Source organism: Notothenia rossii (assembly GCF_949606895.1).
Source record: "Notothenia rossii genome assembly, chromosome: 5".
Taxonomy (NCBI): Eukaryota; Metazoa; Chordata; class Actinopteri; order Perciformes; family Nototheniidae; genus Notothenia; species Notothenia rossii.
Window position 1 is genome coordinate 1450719 of NC_136903.1, and position 18776 is coordinate 1469494.

The 18776-nt window shown below is 42.8% G+C and overlaps 2 protein-coding genes across 5 annotated transcripts in view; one reads left to right on the forward strand and one right to left on the reverse strand.

Annotated features, from left to right (window-relative positions):
• Nucleotides 1-6101, reverse strand: part of fem1b (fem-1 homolog b) — a 6992-nt gene extending 891 nt beyond the window's left edge. The window contains exons 1-2 of the mRNA XM_079683942.1: nucleotides 5090-6101; nucleotides 1868-3341 (exon numbers count right to left, since the gene is read on the reverse strand). Coding sequence (XP_079540068.1) covers nucleotides 1868-3341; nucleotides 5090-5337 — 1722 coding nt within the window. The 5' untranslated portion in view covers nucleotides 5338-6101. The remainder of the gene's footprint in view (nucleotides 1-1867; nucleotides 3342-5089) is intronic.
• Nucleotides 6102-6626: 525 nt separating this feature from the next.
• Nucleotides 6627-17969, forward strand: cln6b (CLN6 transmembrane ER protein b). Of its 4 annotated transcripts, none has more exons than XM_079683981.1 (9): nucleotides 6627-6715; nucleotides 7789-8044; nucleotides 11260-11371; nucleotides 12826-12924; nucleotides 13327-13515; nucleotides 13607-13662; nucleotides 16113-16235; nucleotides 17088-17216; nucleotides 17597-17969. In XM_079683981.1, exons 2-9 carry the CDS (start codon nucleotides 7983-7985, stop codon nucleotides 17739-17741), a joined length of 915 nt encoding a protein of 304 aa, XP_079540107.1. In that variant the 5' UTR covers nucleotides 6627-6715; nucleotides 7789-7982; the 3' UTR covers nucleotides 17742-17969. The 4 variants fall into 4 exon arrangements, with proteins under 4 accessions (XP_079540107.1, XP_079540108.1, XP_079540109.1 ...); XM_079683982.1 differs by having other exon boundaries at nucleotides 6644-6710; XM_079683983.1 differs by lacking the exon at nucleotides 6627-6715 and having other exon boundaries at nucleotides 7255-8044; nucleotides 17088-17228; nucleotides 17597-17729.
• The last annotated feature ends 807 nt before the right edge of the window (nucleotides 17970-18776 follow it).

The window sequence follows — 18776 nt, forward strand, 5'->3', positions numbered from 1 at the left end:
TTTTAGATTTTTGATAAAAAGTCAGAATTTTGATAAAAAAGTAAGAATTTTGATAGAAAGTCAGCATTTTGGAGAGGGGTCTGTCTGCAGGCCTCCACTCTCAGGACGGGAAGTGAAGATTCTGACGAACACGTTTTTTTCCCCGCCCCCCGAAGGACTCGTCTGATGGAAGTTTTAAAATCACAATGGAGACTCATCAGGGAGGTGATGAGTCCGCTCACCATGAACTTTGGGTCGAGTGGACAGGGGACTCTGCCCGCCTCACGGGTGCCTATTTTCAGACACTTTTTTTCACTTTTCCCCAGTTCTATTAATTTTGTTTCTTTTGGCTATTTCACCCGGTTCCTTCTACCGGGACACTGCCCGGTCCCGGGTGTCCCCCAACGGCCTGGGTCCAGCCGTCCCCCCCCCTCATCCCTATATTAATGGATTTTGACACAGTGTTGCATTTCTCTCCCCTCACTGAATGAATGGCAAATGCAACCCACCATTAGAGGGCCTCTGCCGGCCCGGCCTAGTGCCGGTGCTCTGGCGGTTGGTTCCTCCGAACTGTGGGTTTGACTCTGATGGCCGGGAAGGTGGGGGTGGGGGACTTCCCCCTCTGCGTGTCTCTTCCTTCCCGGGCCTGCCAATATGAAGCGTGACCAAGACGCACCGTCTGACTCAGAGGTCCCACCACGGGTCCGGCAGTGGTGGGGAGGTTCCGGGTTGGAACCTCCCCACCACTGCCGGGGTGCACCCGACAAACACGGTTGTTTCTCGAACCCTCCACTCTAGCGGGTGTAACTAAAATACAAGATGTCGTTATTTATATATATAAATATATCGATATATAAATATCGATGTAATAAGTCTCAGTGCAATTTTATTTTGTATAAGCGTGCATTTGTTTGTCTTTTTGGAAAGTGTAAACAAGTAAACAATACAAGGTGTCCCTATTTATTTATATATATGTGTCAGTCAAATACAGTCTATAGTGTCAGTACGATTTTATTTTGTATTTGCATGCATTTCCTGTTTGGAAAGTGGCGCTGTACTGATAGTGGCGATTTTATTTTGTCATTCTTAGCGTGCACTTCCTGTCCTGAGAGTGGAGGTGTCCTGAGACTTGTGCCTGCAGGCAGGCTCCCATGGGACGTTGAGAAAAAAGTCAGAATTTTGAGAAAATGTTTTCGACTACTGCCATTCTTGAGAGGAGAATAAATACATGGATCCTGAGATTGAAGCTCAAGCCGGCGACCAGTGAAATGTTTCTAACATCAATCTTTCAGTTTGTGTGTACAGAGAGATCGAAATACCGTTTCCCACAATCTCGAATACAAACATATAGATAGGAGTCTGTGACCTCAGACTTTCTCTGATATATCTACACTGTAGCTGTGTACCTGACAATAAAAGACTTGAATCTTGACTTATAAATGTTAATAATTGAGTTTTTGGGAGAAGGGGTGGGATTAAATAAATGTAAACTTCGTCCCACCCCTTTTCAGATGTGTAATTAGGTAGATCATTCGTTTATATATCATTTAGAATAAGTTTGTACGGTATAATAATTCTTATGTTTCATTTCATTATTATAATGTTTTTTAATGATAGTTTTGCAAATTCGAAATAAATCAAATCAAAATATTCCAATTACTTGTATTTAGACTCTCTTTGCACTATTTCTATTTACCTGCACTATTTCAACTATTGTATCAGTGTTGTTGTGTTGCTCTGTTGGAGATGTATCTGTAGCTGTAATGAATGAATGTTTCTGTTTATCAATTTGACACTGCTTAAGTTTGTATTGTATTTATTTGTATTATTGTTTAACACATTCGAAACAAATCAACATGTTGAATATGGAAAATACGTATATATATACCTTCTTCTGCTTGTTGGTCATGTCGGTGTGCGCGCCCGCCTCCACCAGGCTGATGATGATGGCGTGCAGCGTGAGGAAGTCGCTGATTGGCCGGTTGTACTGAACGATGACGTGGAGCGGCGTGTTTCCCTCGTGATCCACGGCGTTCACCGGCGCGCCGCAATCCAGCAGCAGCTTCGTGACCTGAGCGCTCGGGAAACTGCACACGTCGTTGGTGTGGAAGTCGTCCACCGGCGTGCTGGAGCTGATGGCGAGATGAAGCAAAGACGCGCCCTCACGGGAGCGAGGGTCCATCTGGATCAGGTCGTAGATGTGCTTGTTGATGCGCGCGCGGTCCAGCTCGCCACAGTTCGTCTTCGTGGTAATGCAGACGAGGTACAGGAAGGTGAACACGTTGGACTCGTAGTTGTCCAGCGCCGACGGTAGTTCTGCCTCGGTGGCGGTCTCAACCCTCGCCATGCTGCGCTGGATCTCCAGAACGCTGCAGCTCAACACCTGCTCCACGCTCGGAGCAACAACGCGCTCTTTCAGATGAACCATCTGCGAGAACACCTGGGCGAAGCGAAGCAGATCTTTGTGCGTGTTGCGGTTGCCTTTCTGCCGTAACCTCAGCGCGTGAAGCCACAGTTTGATGCACTGCTCGAACTCCATGTTGTCGGCGTACACGGCGCCGCGGTAGATGATGGGATGAGACACGTCGATGTTATCGGAGCCCAGAACGCGCTCTCGTATCATCAAACCCTCCATGTGGAGCGCGTCTCGATCCACTCGGATGGCTTCGAGGTCCGGCATCGTGCAACACTCGGTTCGCCCGCCGTAAGCCTCGATGGCAGGAAGAAGCTCCTTCACGATAACGTTGTTTGGATCGCGATGCCTCTCCACCATCGCCATGTGCAGGTAATGATACGTCCTCTGGATGTCGTAGTTCTCGCGGTCGTTGGCAAAGGAAGCGCCGAGTAGCTCCAACGCTTCGATGCGACTCTTTGCGTCGCAATCGGCGTGTTCCAGCAACAACTCCACCACCTCCGCTTTGCAACTCTCCGCGGCTACTTTCAGAGGAGTCATGCCGTGCCCGTTCACCACCATGTGGGCCTGGCACCGCACCAACTCCTTCACGATCTCGAGGTGCCCCGCTTCGGCCGCGAAATGCAAAGCGGTCGCCCCACAATGCGCCTTAGCGTTGGGATCGGCGCCGCGTTCCAGCAGAAACTGGACGACATCGGCGTGCCCTTTGTACGCGGCGATCATCAGGCAGGTGTTGTTGTACTTGTTGGTGATTCGGATGTCGGCGTTGTGCTCCACCAGGAAGCGCACGATGTCCAGGCGTCCGTCGAAGCAGGCGGCGCGTAGCGGCGTGGAGTTGGTGATGGTGGTGTGGTTCACGTTGGCGCGGTGGCTCAGGAGGAGGCGGACCACATCAAAGTGCCCGGCGCCCGCTGCGCACCACAAGGCCGTCGCCCCGTCGATCACGTAGCTGTGAGAGAGAGAAGAAGAGCGGTGTTAGCAGGGACTCTGACAACTGATTCATCGTCACAATGAAAACTGAAAAAAGCAACCGTCTGACGTGCTTCTGATTTTAACATAAAACATCTAAAGGAAGATTATTTCAGTCTCGCTACACCTCAAGTGCTTTGTGATTGGTCTTGGTGGTTTGTCAGTTTTTCAGTATCATTTTGAATCTGTTAGCTGGTATGCAGAAAACTGATTACTATTCAAAAGGAAAACCAACAAAAGCAAGGATCTGTAGGCAATAGGCAATTAATTGACTTATCGTACGATAAATAAAAATGAACTCGATAAATTGCCGTTTACATGCATGTCTGTTTACATAAGGAAGTGACCAGCGCTTTGACGGGCGGGGCTCACACACAGCCAGGTCGGGACACTCCAGCCAAATTAACAATATAGAGACAAGAGACAACGTGTGACTTACTCGAGGGGAATTTGAAGTTAAATGGAAGTGGTTGTAAAACCTAACTCCATCTCCAGTGTGGGAATATTTTGGATTGAAGCCAAATCAACGAGGCGAACCTACGGACTTGAATGCGCCGGGCGGTATGTTGCATTTGTTTAGGTAGCAACAAAAGCTAGCAATACGACCAACCTTAAACTGCACCTGAAACACAACCGCCCCATTCCGTTTTTCATTCCGAGCAAACACGGCAGCTGGAGAGCCCCCACCTTCCCGACAGTTTACAATCAAAGATGCATTTGCCCGACAAATGCAAACGTGTTGGTGTTCCTTGCCCGAAATCTTTGAAATACAGATTTGGATATGGCCTGTTGAGGTTTGCTCTCTGTTTTCCAGCCTGAGTATATTTAATGTATTGTTCTGTCTCGCTACACCTCAAGTGTTTTATGATTGGTATTTTTTTCAGTATTTTTGTAAACAAAGAAATTGACGTCCAAAATAACTTGTATATTTTGGAAAAGCCCAAATCAAAGAATTATCTCTAAACACAGAGGAAACTGTCTTTAGCCTGTCTCGTGACATCACAGAAAGGGGGGGTGTGTGTGTGTGTGTGTGTGTGTGTGTGTGTGTGTGTGTGTGAAGCAGGAAAAACCAGCTCCCAGTTTCAGTTCAGGGAGGAGAGACAGGTTTCTGAGGCTGACGCTCAGTAAACAAAATCTAACTCAGGGAAATATAAACGTTCATTGTTTTTACACGTGACTTGTCTAAATCTTTTTATTTTACGTCTGAACACACTGATGCTTCTTCTGGAACAAAATAATTTCCTAAATTGGGGTCAAATAAATATTTATCTATATAAAACCTATATTTCTTATATATAAAAATGATATTATATATTTTTAATAATGGCTTTTGATGAAGTTTTAAGATTGAATCATTCACAATATGTTTAAAACATGGCATTTTTTTTTTCTCTATTGGATTTTAATTTAAATATCTGTTGTTATTTTAATTTTTAATTTGCATATATGTTCTAATTGTGTTTTTAGTGTCTGCTTTAATTGATGTTAGTGTCTGTTGGATTTTAAATTTCATTTTATTTTTTATCTTAGAAGTGTGCTGTCTTTTTTGGGGAGGGGTGAATCTTGTCTGTTAACATTTGTATTATTTAAATGTTCTCTTTAATCTGCTTTATTTGAACGTTTGTCTCTACATCTCATATGTAGACCCTTTTACACTCTCTCTTCTACATGACGCCCTCACAAACAGGCACTGGTTAGACATGTTTAACACAAAGTAGTCCCTCTCACCCGTCGAACCGCACGGTGCCGGTCTGCTCCGTGTTGACCCGGTAGTGATCCACCAGCAGCCGGACCACCTTGTCGTGTCCGTTCCGGGCCGCGATGATGAGCGGAGTGGACCTCTGGCCGGCCACCTGGGTCACATGGCTCAGCAGGAACCGCACCTCCTCCTCCGGGTGGTTGTGCAGCAGCGCGGCCAGCGTCAGGACCCGGCCTTCGCTGGCCGCCTTGAACACGTACCCGGCCAAAGGCTCCATGTGGACCCGGTACACAGCAGCCAGGTCCCCGGTACCAGCAGCAGCCTGATCCCCGTCCGCAGCGAGGAGCCTCCCATTAAAGAGTCCAAACCCGGCCCGGTGCACACATGAAAAATCCACCTTCTCCGTAATGCAAGAAAAAAAAAAATCAGGGTTTGAGGGGCGTTTTTACAACTCAAGTGTCCGATTCTAAGTGATCTTTTTCGGGTTGGTTCTCTCGAAGAGCCGCTGATAGCCGGTTAGCTTAGCGTGCTAAAGTTAGCGAGCTAACAAACTAACAAAATACACCTTCTCTGTAATGCAAAAAATAATAATCACGGTTCGAGAGGCGTTTTTACAACTCAAGGGTCCGATTCTGAGCGATAAATTCCGGGTTGGTTTTCTCCAGGAGCCGCTGATAGCCGGTTAGCTTAGCGTGCTAATGTTAGCGAGCTAACAGACTAAACTGCCGCTTTTTGAACTCCACCGTTTGTTCCAAATCAAACTGACGCCGTGTTGTTGGTGGTAAAAGAGAGTCTCGTGGAGAAGTTTCTGGATTAAAACTCAACACGAAGGAAGATTTTAAACAAAAACAAGCTCTTTCACCTTCTGTGAAACTAGTCCTGTACCGGAAGTTAGCGTTCAACTTAAAAATAGCTCCGACGGGAACTGTCTCCGGATGATATAAGTTCCCTTAGACGGACTTCCTCTTCTGTTTAAAAACTACAAAAAACTGCAATGACTACATATGGTACACAGAGGAATTACAATCCTGAAATAATGTTAGTAAAATAAATACAAATATCTTAATTCAAACAATAGTAACACGCGTTTAAAATTGTCACTGTGAATCCAGAACCTTTGATTAACTTACTAAAATCTGAACCAGACACAATAACGAAATATTTTGACACTTTAAGAAGATTTTAAGATGAATTCTCCAATTAATATTAGCAGCATAAACCTTACTTAGTTATGTCCTAAAGTAGTGCTTTTTTTTCGTAATAATAACGTTAGACAGACAGCCCTTTAAAACGCCACCGTCTGTTCAGGTTAAACTGGAGCCGTGTTCAAGGAAGTAAAAGAGACTCTGCTGGAGATTAAAACTCAAAACGAGAGGAAGATTTGAAACACAAACGAGCTCTTTCATCTCCTGTGAAACTAGTGTTATATGGTTATATAGGAAGGTGCCGTTCAACCTGAAAATAGCTCCGACGGGATCTCACTCCAGATGATTTAAGTTCCCATACACGGACTTCCTCTGTGTGTGTTTTTTTAACAACACAGAACTTTATTGAACAGTGACAATGACTACAGAGGTGCACGATGGAATACAAATCCAGAAATAATAGTTTAGGGCCACATGAGAAAACATATTTTGGATGTCACAAAGGGTAAAGTGAGTTAATTTGTTTGTATTTACAAAATTAACAAAGTAGAAATAAAAGGCAAACTTTAAAAATCGTAATTTTTTAGTAGAGTAAAAGTACTCAGGTCTTGTACTTAAGTAAAAGTAGAAGTAGTCAGATCTTGTTCTTGAGTAAAAGTAGAAGTACTCAGATCTGGTACTTGAGTAAAAGTAGAAGTACTCAGATCTTGTCGTTGAGTAAAAGTAGAAGTATTCAGACCTTGTACTTGAGTAAAAGTAGAAGTACTCAGATCTTGTACTTGAGTAAAAGTAGAAGTACTCAGATCTTGTCCTTGAGTAAAAGTAGAAGTACCAGAGTGTAGGAATACTCTGTTACAGTAAAAGTCCTGCTTTCAAAAATGTTCCTCAAGTAAAAGTATCATCATCAAAATATAGTGAAAGACAGTAAAAGTAGTGATTGTTTGATTGGTCCATTTCAGAATAATAGATATGATATGTTTTATAATGATTGATCATGAAAGTGTTCTCAAAGCTGGTAATGGTGCAGCTAGTCTGAATGACTTTGTATACTGCAGGGTAGCTGGTGGATTTACTTCAGGTGGAACTAAAGTCTGATTTAACACTTGATTATATTTCACTTAATTAATCCAGATCTGTGAAGTAACTAAAGGTATAAATACATGTAGTGGAGTAGAAGTACACCATGTACCTCTGAACTGTAGAGGAGTAGAAGTACAAAGTAGCATAACATGGAAATACTCAAGTAAAGTACCTCAAAAAATGTACTTATGTTACAGTACTTGAGTAAATGTATTTATTTACTTAACACCTCAGTTGTTGGATCTTTTAGGATGTTTTGCTTTTGCAGATTCCCTTGAATCAAGGTTTTGAATGCAGGATGGTTTCAGTGATTGAATCATCCAGGTGTTCCTGATCAGTGAAACTCATCATTTCCTGACTGTTGTTTAAACCAGATTAAATCTCTCCAGTAAAACATCGGGGGGGGGGGTTATACAGATTACGGCTTTATCTGCACGCAGATTACCTGCAGTTTAACTGAGAGGAGGCTGTTTCTTATCATCAAATCATTCACTTTGTTTCAGTCCAGGAACAACAGCTTCAGAGAGGAAACGTTGGGAAGAAGAGGATTTATTTATCATTTGATCTGGAAGCTAATTAGGATACATGATGGAGGAGAAGTGGAGGTCATCAGGATCATCTCTGCTGACGGCCTGATGTTTCTCTCACTGCTTAAAACCTTAAAAACGGTGATATTGTTTAAATCATATGATATAATATGCAGTCGTTCACCAGGAAGAGGAAGAACCCGGCTCTGCTTGCAGCGACGCTCATGGGCAGGTTTGTCAAATTCAACTTTTTTTTCTTGAAGATTAATTTAAAATGTCTTCTTAGCTATTTTACTTTGCTGAAAAGTGTTGCTCTCATACAACTTGTGCTGCTGGCTCCCGTCTATGAGCGACGCCCTGCTGCTGTGTCTCTGGCTGGTGTTAGTGTGAATACCCTGCTCACATAATGCATGCTGAATGAAAGTGAAAGCAGCAGCTGGACATTAGCACTCCTGCGCTGGATGTGTGACACAGAGGATCAGAGCAGATTAACGCTGCAGGAAATCCACTTTCTCAGAGTTTAGGGGTTTTTGGAGGCGAGTACGTCAGGTCACGACTTCCTGCAGTACTCTCGGATGGAAGTTACACTTTGATCCAGACAGAAATATCTCACAACTTTGGGATGTGATGAAATGTTTTTACATCTAAGCAGCAACATCCAGGTCTGAAGCAAAAGTGCCTTAAACCCGTTATTCTCTCTAAATCTGATTGAATAGAAGTCTATGAGAAAAGGCCCTTATTGTCACTTGATTTATTAGCTCAGATTGTGTCAATGAGAAATAAGCCGATACTTCTCTCGATGTATCGGCTCAGTAATCTAATAATAAGTCTTCTTCAATACAGCTTGATGGCCATAAGGTACATAATGGTCTCTTTCAGATTCAAAGTGTTTGCATGTGGGAGCTACCTCTGATTGACTGGTTGCTACCACGCTGTCCCACAACTTTAACACTTTCACACTTTATTTATTCTCTTTCAGACCTTTGTTCTATGTCTGTGCGCTGCGGCTAACCGGATAGCTTAGCATCCTTTGTTAGCTGTTAGGTGCCGTGGTGTGTGTGTGTGTCTCTCTCCCCCTCTCCCCCTGATTGTCTCCCTCCAGGTGCAGCCTCTCCCTCAGGTGCTCCCAATCCCCAAGCAGGGCCTCCATGAAGGAGCTGAGGAAGGCTGCAGCTTCCTCTCCTGTGAGCTGCATGGTGGCAGTGGGTGATCTGTGCAGCATTGTAATATGTTGTTGTCTATGTTGGACGTGCAACTTGTAGAAGTTCTGAGTAGTGTCTTGGTTTACTGTCGCTTTCTTTTATGAGAAAGTTCTTTTGGTTTGTCGTAAGTTTGCATTTCAAATTGGCTGGTGAGCCCTCTTTACTTTCTTTTACTAATTCAAACCTCACTTTGTGGCTTCACAGATCAGTTTCCTCTCCTTTGTTCTCTCTCCCAGTTATTTAATATGCTGTTACTTCCCTTTGTACCCCTAGTCCAGGAAGGAACGTAACATTATTTAACAGACAAATAGCTGATTTTTTACTTCAGCTGACTTTAGTTTATCAACAGGAAGTTACAGGGCCGTGGGAACTAGGGGTGCTGAGGGTGCTGCAGCACCCCCTGGTGGAGGACAGGGGATCTGCACTTCCACAAGATATAATAAAAAAAAACGAATTTTCGGCCTTGATGTAACAACATTCATAATTAAGTAAAGATACAGTAACACCCTTTTTACCCTGGTTACATTTTCCATTTGCCCTGTACGATGGGCGCTGTAGTGATGAAAGTGGGGGATGTTGGCTTCAGGCGCCCGCAGCTCACAGCCAAAGTGAGAGAGATAGAGAGAGGGGATACCGCGGTACCGGCGGGGATTGTTGTTAGCTTCTGCTGCACTAACGGATATAAGAAGCTGTTTCTACAATAATGTGGAGGGAGAGTCCTCTCCTGTCAGACTGAGAGGCACAGTGAGGTAAAGGACTGAGTGCTTAGATAGTTCACTTTAGTCTAAGTTGTCTCAGTGAGTCTCAAACGTATTGATCACAATTATGTAAACAAATATTTCCAAGGCACTCCTTTATAATTATTAGGATAAATAAAAACAGGTTTGAAATCATTCCAATGTATACTATAGGACAGTAAACCAAAAATATTGTTTAAAACTGGAGAGATTTAAAAATATGCAAAAAAAATAAATGTTAACTGATCAAATAAGATATGAATGAACAACACAAATAACATAAGTTACATGTATTTGTTATTGGCTATGGTAGGTGATTGGAAATGTTCACATACCTACTTATTTGATTAATAAAATGCAAACCGATCTTTTTCATATGGGTGTTTAGAGTTGTATTCCCTAGATCAGTCTCTAATTGGGCGCTCAAAGTGCACCAGATTGAAGCATTTTACTTTAAAATGTTAAAAATATCTTCCCGGGGGGGCACCCCCGGACCCCCCTAGAGGATGTGAAGTCCACCCCCCAATTAAAACATGTTATAATACTAAATACATTTGAAGCCTTGTTATATAAGCTGTCCACCATGTCAATATATTTCTCGTTTTGCAGTGTATTGGTCTTTTGTAGAGGTTTTTCATTGCCAGCTAAAATCTTGCCTAGCAGCACATTGGTCAGAACCAGCCCTGGTGTCATCCCCACAGCACCCCCCATTTGAAACATGTTCCCACGGCTATGGCTCTAAATCACCTCTGGATTGTTCTCAGGTTAATCAATCTAATGTACATTCCCAAAGATATTGAAGTGACTGTTATTTTGTATATTTTGATTGTGGTGCTTTCATCTTAATGTGTGCACATGTATAAATGTGTCAGGTGTATATATAGGATATACATATTTTATACATATTTTTATATATATAGCGTATGTATTGGGGATTGTGGGAAACGGTATTTTGATCCCTATGTCTGAAAGATTAATAGTAAAGTTGTCTTCATGGGGTTATATATGTCTCAATAATATTTGTGTGAACATAAAAATGATTTGTATGATTTGTAAATGTAAAACACCTTCCACAAATGCATTCAAACGATTTGTAAACTCACAGAAAAAATGTGCAAATGTAAAACGGATCTGCAAATACACAAAATGTTTTCACAAATACAATTAAAAGATCTGTGAAAACTATAATTATTTTACAAATAAACAAAATGAATTTGTGATTCTCTCTCTAACATTGACAACTTTCCATCAGGCATTTGTGAATCCATTTTGTATTTGTCGACCTAAGTTTGTGGATCTTTCTTTTGCACACACAGAGTTTTGAGACAACATTTCTGCCGTTCTCGGCTAAAATCTACTCGTATAACTCGGTTATTTTTTCGGAAACCACGTGATGGCCTGCTGATCATTTTAATGTTCAAACAAATATTATTGAGACATATATAACGCCATATGACTTAAATATGAAAGGAACAGTCAGAGGTGATACAATATGACCTGTTCTGCAGCCGGGCGTCCGGTTCTGAAGAGGTTCTGCCGAGGCCTCGCTTCCAGCTGGACCTGTGGCTCGGCTTCATCCTCCACAGCTGGATCCTGGACGTGGGCCGGCCATTTGTCACGGTATCGGGATTATTAACACAATGTCCATTTCCTGTTAGACTGAATAACTGCACATCCTTTTAGAAGGTTAGGAGTGGTGCATTCCTAAAACCGTGCACGTGAAGTCATGTGACCGTGCTGTAGTTCCTTTATAGCCCAACATTAGCCTCCTTTTGCTTAGCGGTGGTGACGTGAAGTCATGTGACCGTGCTGTAGTTCCTTTATAGCCCAACATTAGCCTCCTTTAGCTTAGCGGTGGTGACGTGAAGTCATGTGACCGTGCTGTAGTTCCTTTATAGCCCAACATTAGCCTCCTTTAGCTTAGCGGTGGTGACGTGAAGTCATGTGACCGTGCTGTAGTTCCTTTATAGCCCAAAATTAGCCTCCTTTAGCTTAGCGGTGGTGACGTGAAGTCATGTGACCGTGCTGTAGTTCCTTTATAGCCCAACATTAGCCTCCTTTAGCTTAGCGGTGGTGACATGAAGTCATGTGACCGTGCTGTAGTTCCTTTATAACCCAACATTAGCCTCCTTTAGCTTAGCGGTGGTGACGTGAAGTCATGTGACCGTGTTGTAGTTCTTTTATAGCCCAACATTAGCCTCCTTTAGCTTAGTGGTGGTAACGTGAAGTCATGTGACCGTGCTGTAGTTCCTTTATAGCCCAACATTAGCCTCCTTTAGCTTAGCGGTGGTGACGTGAAGTCATGTGACCGTGTTGTAGTTCTTTTATAGCCCAACATTAGCCTCCTTTAGCTTAGCGGAGGTGACGTGAAGTCATGTGACCGTGCTGTAGTTACTTTATAGCCCAACATTAGCCTCCTTTAGCTTAGCGGTGGTGACGTGAAGTCATGTGACCGTGCTGTAGTTCCTTTATAGCCCAACATTAGCCTCCTTTAGCTTAGCGGTGGTGACGTGAAGTCATGTGACCGCGCTGTAGTTCCTTTATAGTGAACTCAACATCAGATTCATGGTTGTTATGGAAAGAGCTTTGTCCATCGTTTCGGCCTCACTAAATTGGCGTTTCTTTGGCTCATTTTTTAACCTTCCTCTTGGATTCACGCTCACAATCTGGCGTCTTTAGCTAAGTTTTTGTGAAACATGAGGCCAAAATCGTCCCGTACTGCAAAATGAAATGAAAAGAGAAAATCCATGCAAAAGGTCTTAAATCTGCCTGTTCAGTTATTCAGTTCAAGTAGATCTACTTTTTTTGTAATTGCAGCTTAATCAGTTAAGATTGTCATTGCAGTTTGAAAATGTCATAAAAGATTATTTTTTGGACATCTCTAAATTAGAATCTGCTTCATCCCTTTATCCTGGAAGTTTTTAATTTCCACTAAATTTCCTTTTCTGAAAAAATATCTTATTCAGCCCTGATTCAGCCCTGATTCAGCCTGCCTTTAAACTGATAGAAATCTGAGTTATGCGTTTAAATGAGACGTTTTTTAGGGAGAATATAAACTTTGATTTCTCTTGCAGCTCGTCCTCCCTGCAGATCTGTTTCCTCTGAACCGGCCCTCTGCTGCAGAATATCTCCACTTCCTGTTCAACATCTGCACACCGCTCATTCTGCTCAAAGTAACCAACACACAGTAAAACACAACATGGAGGAGTACATCATTATTATGCCTCTTACATGTGGCTGCATTACAAAATAATTATTAACAATAATCAATTAAGCAGCAACTAAAGAGCCAACGTTTTGAATTTTGAATTGTACTATTGACAAAGTGTTTTAAAAGGTGGTGTTAGTGCTTTTATAAATACTTCATCCACAGAGTATTACAAACACAGTAAATAACACAAAGTAATACACACAGAGGAATACACAGAATAATACACACAAAGTATTACAAACAGAGAGTAATACACACATAGTATTACACACTAATACACAAAAAGTATTACACACAAAGTAAAAAACAAACAATAATACACACTATTCAAGACAGAGTAATAAAACGTTATTTTTCCCTGCAGATGATTGAGCGCACCCCCCGGTCGTTGCCCCCCCTCGCCGTACACCTGGGCGTTATTGCTGTTGCCATGGGAACCAGCCTCCACCTGGTGACGGACGCCATCACGCGACGGCTCGTGCTGATTGGCTACCAGCTGCACCTGTCCGTCAGAGATAACCCAATCATGGAGGAGCTCCGCCCCCCCGCCCTGGTGGGTTAGAATACATTTAAATTGATGATGTTTATTTATTTGTAATCATTTTCTAATCTCCAACGACATTTGATATTTTGTATTTTCACAGATCGATGCTTTTGAGCTCCTCTGTTTCTTTGACGACACCATTGGTCATCTGATGTGGTGAGAAGCAGGAGAGGACTCTTTAAAGTAGAGACACTACATACTGATATACACCTGAACATCAGCAGGAGAGGACTCTTTAAAGTAGAGACACTACATACTGATATACACCTGAACATCAGCAGGAGAGGACTCTTTAAAGTAGAGACACTACATACTGATATACACCTGAACATCAGCAGGAGAGGACTCTTTAAAGTAGAGACACTACATACTGATATACACCTGAACATCAGCAAGAGAGGACTCTTTAAAGTAGAGACACTACATACTCATATACACCTGAACATCAGCAAGAGAGGACTCTTTAAAGTAGAGACACTACATACTGATATACATCTGAACTTCAGCAGGAGAGGACTCTTTAAAGTAGAGACACTACATACTCATATACACCTGAACATCAGCAAGAGAGGACTCTTTAAAGTAGAGACACTACATACTGATATACACCTGAACATCAGCAGGAGAGGACTCTTTAAAGTAGAGACACTACATACTGATATACACCTGAACATCAGCAGGAGAGGACTCTTTAAAGTAGAGACACCACATACTGATATACACCTGAACATCAGCAGGAGAGGACTCTTTAAAGTAGAGACACTACAAACTGATATACACCTGAACATCAGCAGGAGAGGACTCTTTAAAGTAGAGACACTACATACTGATATACACCTGAACATCAGCAGGAGAGGACTCTTTAAAGTAGAGACTCTACATACTGATCTACATCTGAACATCAGCAGGAGAGGACTCTTTAAAGTAGAGACACTACATACTGATATACACCTGAACATCAGCAGGAGAGGACTCTTTAAAGTAGAGACACTACATACTGATATACACCTGAACATCAGCAGAAGAGGACTCTTTAAAGTAGAGACACTACATACTGATATACACCTGAACATCAGCAGGAGAGGACTCTTTAAAGTAGAGACACTACATACTGATATACACCTGAACATCAGCAGGAGAGGACTCTTTAAAGTTGAGACACTACATACTGATATACACCTGAACATCAGCAGGAGAGGACTCTTTAAAGTAGAGACACTACATACTGATATACACCTGAACATCAGCAGGAGAGGACTCTTTAAAGTAGAGACACTACATACTGATATACACCTGAACATCAGCAGGAGAGGACTCTTTAAAGTAGAGACACTACATACTGATATACACCTGAACATCAGCAGGAGAGGACTCTTTAAAGTAGAGACACTACATACTGATATACACCTGAACATCAGCAGGAGAGGACTCTTTAAAGTAGAGACACTACATACTGATATACACCTGAACATCAGCAGGAGAGGACTCTTTAAAGTTGAGACACTACATACTGATATACACCTGAACATCAGCAGGAGAGGACTCTTTAAAGTTGAGACACTACATACTGATATACACCTGAACATCAGCAGGAGAGGACTCTTTAAAGTAGAGACACTACATACTGATATACACCTGAACATCAGCAGGAGAGGACTCTTTAAAGTAGAGACACTACATACTGATATACACCTGAACATCAGCAGGAGAGGACTCTTTAAAGTAGAGACACTACATACTGATATACATCTGAACATCAGCAGGAGAGGACTCTTTAAAGTAGAGACACTACATACTGATATACACCTGAACATCAGCAGGAGAGGACTCTTTAAAGTAGAGACACTACATACTGATATACATCTGAACATCAGCAGGAGAGGACTCTTTAAAGTAGAGACACTACATACTGATATACACCTGAACATCAGCAGGAGAGGACTCTTTAAAGTTGAGACACTACATACTGATATACACCTGAACATCAGCAGGAGAGGACTCTTTAAAGTAGAGACACTACATACTGATATACACCTGAACATCAGCAGGAGAGGACTCTTTAAAGTAGAGACACTACATACTGATATACATCTGAACATCAGCAGGAGAGGACTCTTTAAAGTAGAGACACTACATACTGAGATACACCTGAACATCAGCAGGAGAGGACTCTTTAAAGTAGAGACACTACATACTGATATACATCTGAACATCAGCAGGAGAGGACTCTTTAAAGTAGAGACACTACATACTGATATACACCTGAACATCAGCAGGAGAGGACTCTTTAAAGTAGAGACATTACATACTGATATACACCTGAACATCAGCAGGAGAGGACTCTTTAAAGTTGAGACACTACATACTGATATACACCTGAACATCAGCAGGAGAGGACTCTTTAAAGTTGAGACACTACATACTGATATACAGCAGTCATTTACAATTACAAATGTCACGCACTGCTTCCCTCTCTATTCAGACCTTACTTTACCCACAGAGTCTGTGATTAATGATGTTTCACATGCAGATCCATCAATATATACGTTGTGCAGCATTTGTCTTTCCCCTGATTATTCCTTCTGTCCTTTATCTGTGTCCTACAGGTGTGTTCCCTTCTTCCTCGCCCTCTTCCTCTTCTTCAGTGGTTGTTTCCATCACAGGACACAGGAGGACAAGATGCCGCCGGCAGCCTGGATGCTACTTTTACCGAGCGCTACTTACTACTGGTGAGACTGTAATTAAAATTAATTTGAGATCTTTTGTTATTTTGCTTTTATAACATGTCTTCTTTTAAACGCTGCAAATACGAAACGCTGCACAGCTGGAGACCAGGGGACACTAAAGAGTGACGCACACAGCTGGGAGACCAGGGGACACTAAAGAGTGACGCACAGAGCTGGGAGACCAGGGGACACTAAAGAGTGACGCACACAGCTGGGAGACCAGGGGACACTAAAGAGTGACACACACAGCTGGAGACCAGGGGACACTAAAGAGTGACGCACATAGCTGGGAGACCAGGGGACACTAAAGAGTGATGCACACAGCTAGGAGACCAGGGGACACTAAAGAGTGATGCCCACAGCTAGGAGACCAGGGGACACTAAAGAGTGATGCCCACAGCTAGGAGACCAGGGGACACTAAAGAGTGATGCACACAGCTGGGAGACCAGGGGACACTAAAGAGTGACGCACACAGCTAGGAGACCAGGGGACACTATAGAGTGACGCACACAGCTGGGACCCGATTATAAAGCTGGACAACTGTCAATTACTAATGAATTATTGTGCCCTTTAATGTCATGTGACAAAACCCCCCCGCCCATAAATACAATTAATTTAAAGACATTTATTAGATTTCTGTCCTGTGTGTGTGTGTGTGTGTGTGTGTGTGTGTGTGTGTGTGTGTGTGTGTGTGTGTGTTCTGTGTGTGTTTTCTGTGTGTGTGTGTGTGTGTGTGTGTGTGTGTGTGTGTGTGTGTGTGTGTGTGTGTGTGTGTTAGTAATAATTGATCAGCTGGCTCTCAGGTGTTTCCCATTCATCACTTACATTAATGAGGTCACGCTGACTTCTCTCAGGTTCCTGATGGCTGAGGGTCAGACCTTCATCCTCTTCATCTTCACCTTCTTCGCCATGACGGCCACCGTGATGCACCAGAGGAGGCGGGGCTTAGTGCCCGACGCCAACGGCCTCTTCATGCTCTACAGGTGCGCTTAAAGGTCTCCTGTCATGCAAAATGCGCTTTTTGATGTCTTTAATACATACACATGTGTCCCCGGTGTCAGGAGACTCACAGAGAGGGTTGTATAGTGATGTCACTATGTCACAGAAGTAAACAAAGGAGACAGGTTCATGTGGCGCCAATTCAACTCAAACCACTGAGGAGCTCCTTTTCTCTGTTTCTAAATGCTTGTTAACTGTAAGGTACAATCACAGTATTAAGGTGTGTGTGTGTGTGTGTGTGTGTGTGTGTGTGTGTGTGTGTGTGTGTGTGTGTGTGTGTGTGTGTGTGTGTGTGTGTGTGTGTGTGTGTGTGTGTGTGTGTGTGTGTGTGTGTGTGTGTGTGTGTGTGTGTGTGTGTGTGTAGTTTCTCTGCAGCTCTGCTCCTGCTCCTGTTCTGGGTTTCCTGTCTGTGGAGCGATGGCGTTCTGAGGAGGAAACACCGCGGACTCATCTACATCCCCCAGCCTCGCGCCGTCTACACACTGCACACACAACACACACACACCTAACAAGAGACACACACACACACACACACACACACACACACACACACACACACACACACACACACACACACACTTTCTGTTGACCTGTTTTCTCCTCGTCACCCCGCTTTGTTCCCATTTAGTTCAGCTGTTTTCTTAAACGTTGACTTGTATCTCCCTGCCTCGGCCCCTCTGTGGTTTTGGGAGCTTTTGTTTCAGATGTATTTAATTAAAAGCTTGCATTATACTAAACTTGCTTTCTCTTTTACTCCGTCTAAGTCCAAACTCCTGCCCACTGTGAATCCTGATGTAGTTAACTTCATATATTATTGCACCAATGACCTTTGCTTAAAGTGGACCTATCATGCCATAGTTTAAACATAATAGGGCCATACCTATATAAAACATGTCTGTGAAGTTTTTTTTTAAATACCAAACAGATCATGCATTTCAGCCTCATTTCGCTCTATTTGCTCTTTTCCAGCCCTGTTTTTGCAGGGGGCTGATAGAGAGGCGAAGTCCCTCCCCTTCCGGTGGACCTCCATGGGACCCAATTTAGCAAAAAGTATGTATTGAAGTCAGAGAGAGGGAACTTATCTTTCGATCCCGTTTGAATTGTGCCACGATACACATATGATGTTTGTCAATTTAAAAGATAATTTTGCAAGTCAAAAAAAAAAATGTGTCGTAAAACTGTGAACACATTAGTTTGTGTGAAACGCTCAATAAACGACTACTGTCTTACTATTGTCTCGCTACCCTCACTATCACCACAATGAAACACGTCCAGAAGAATGTCATGCAAAGCTGCCTGCCTGCCTTCCTTTGATTCTCTCTGAACTGCCTGGTCTTTTTAATGTTTAATGTTAACCATTTGTGCAGATAGCGTGAAGTAGAAAAGATCGCAGATGCTAATGTAGCGTTAGCATGTCTCCCCCGGGCTTAAATGGTGTATTATAGAATGATCACACCGGTGAAGGTACTCTTCAAAGGGTTCACGAAATATGACTACTACTCTTACTGTTGAACATGTTGGGTTACTTAATGTTACTTCATGTT

Coding starts and splice junctions, on each gene's coding strand:
- cln6b (XM_079683981.1), top strand. CDS start 7,983: ATGCAGTCGTTCACCAGGAAGAGGAAGAACCCGGCTCTGCTTGCAGCG. Junction 16,236..17,087: donor CCGAGCGCTACTTACTACTG/GTGAGACTGTAA, acceptor GACTTCTCTCAG/GTTCCTGATGGCTGAGGGTC. Junction 17,217..17,596: donor GGCCTCTTCATGCTCTACAG/GTGCGCTTAAAG, acceptor GTGTGTGTGTAG/TTTCTCTGCAGCTCTGCTCC.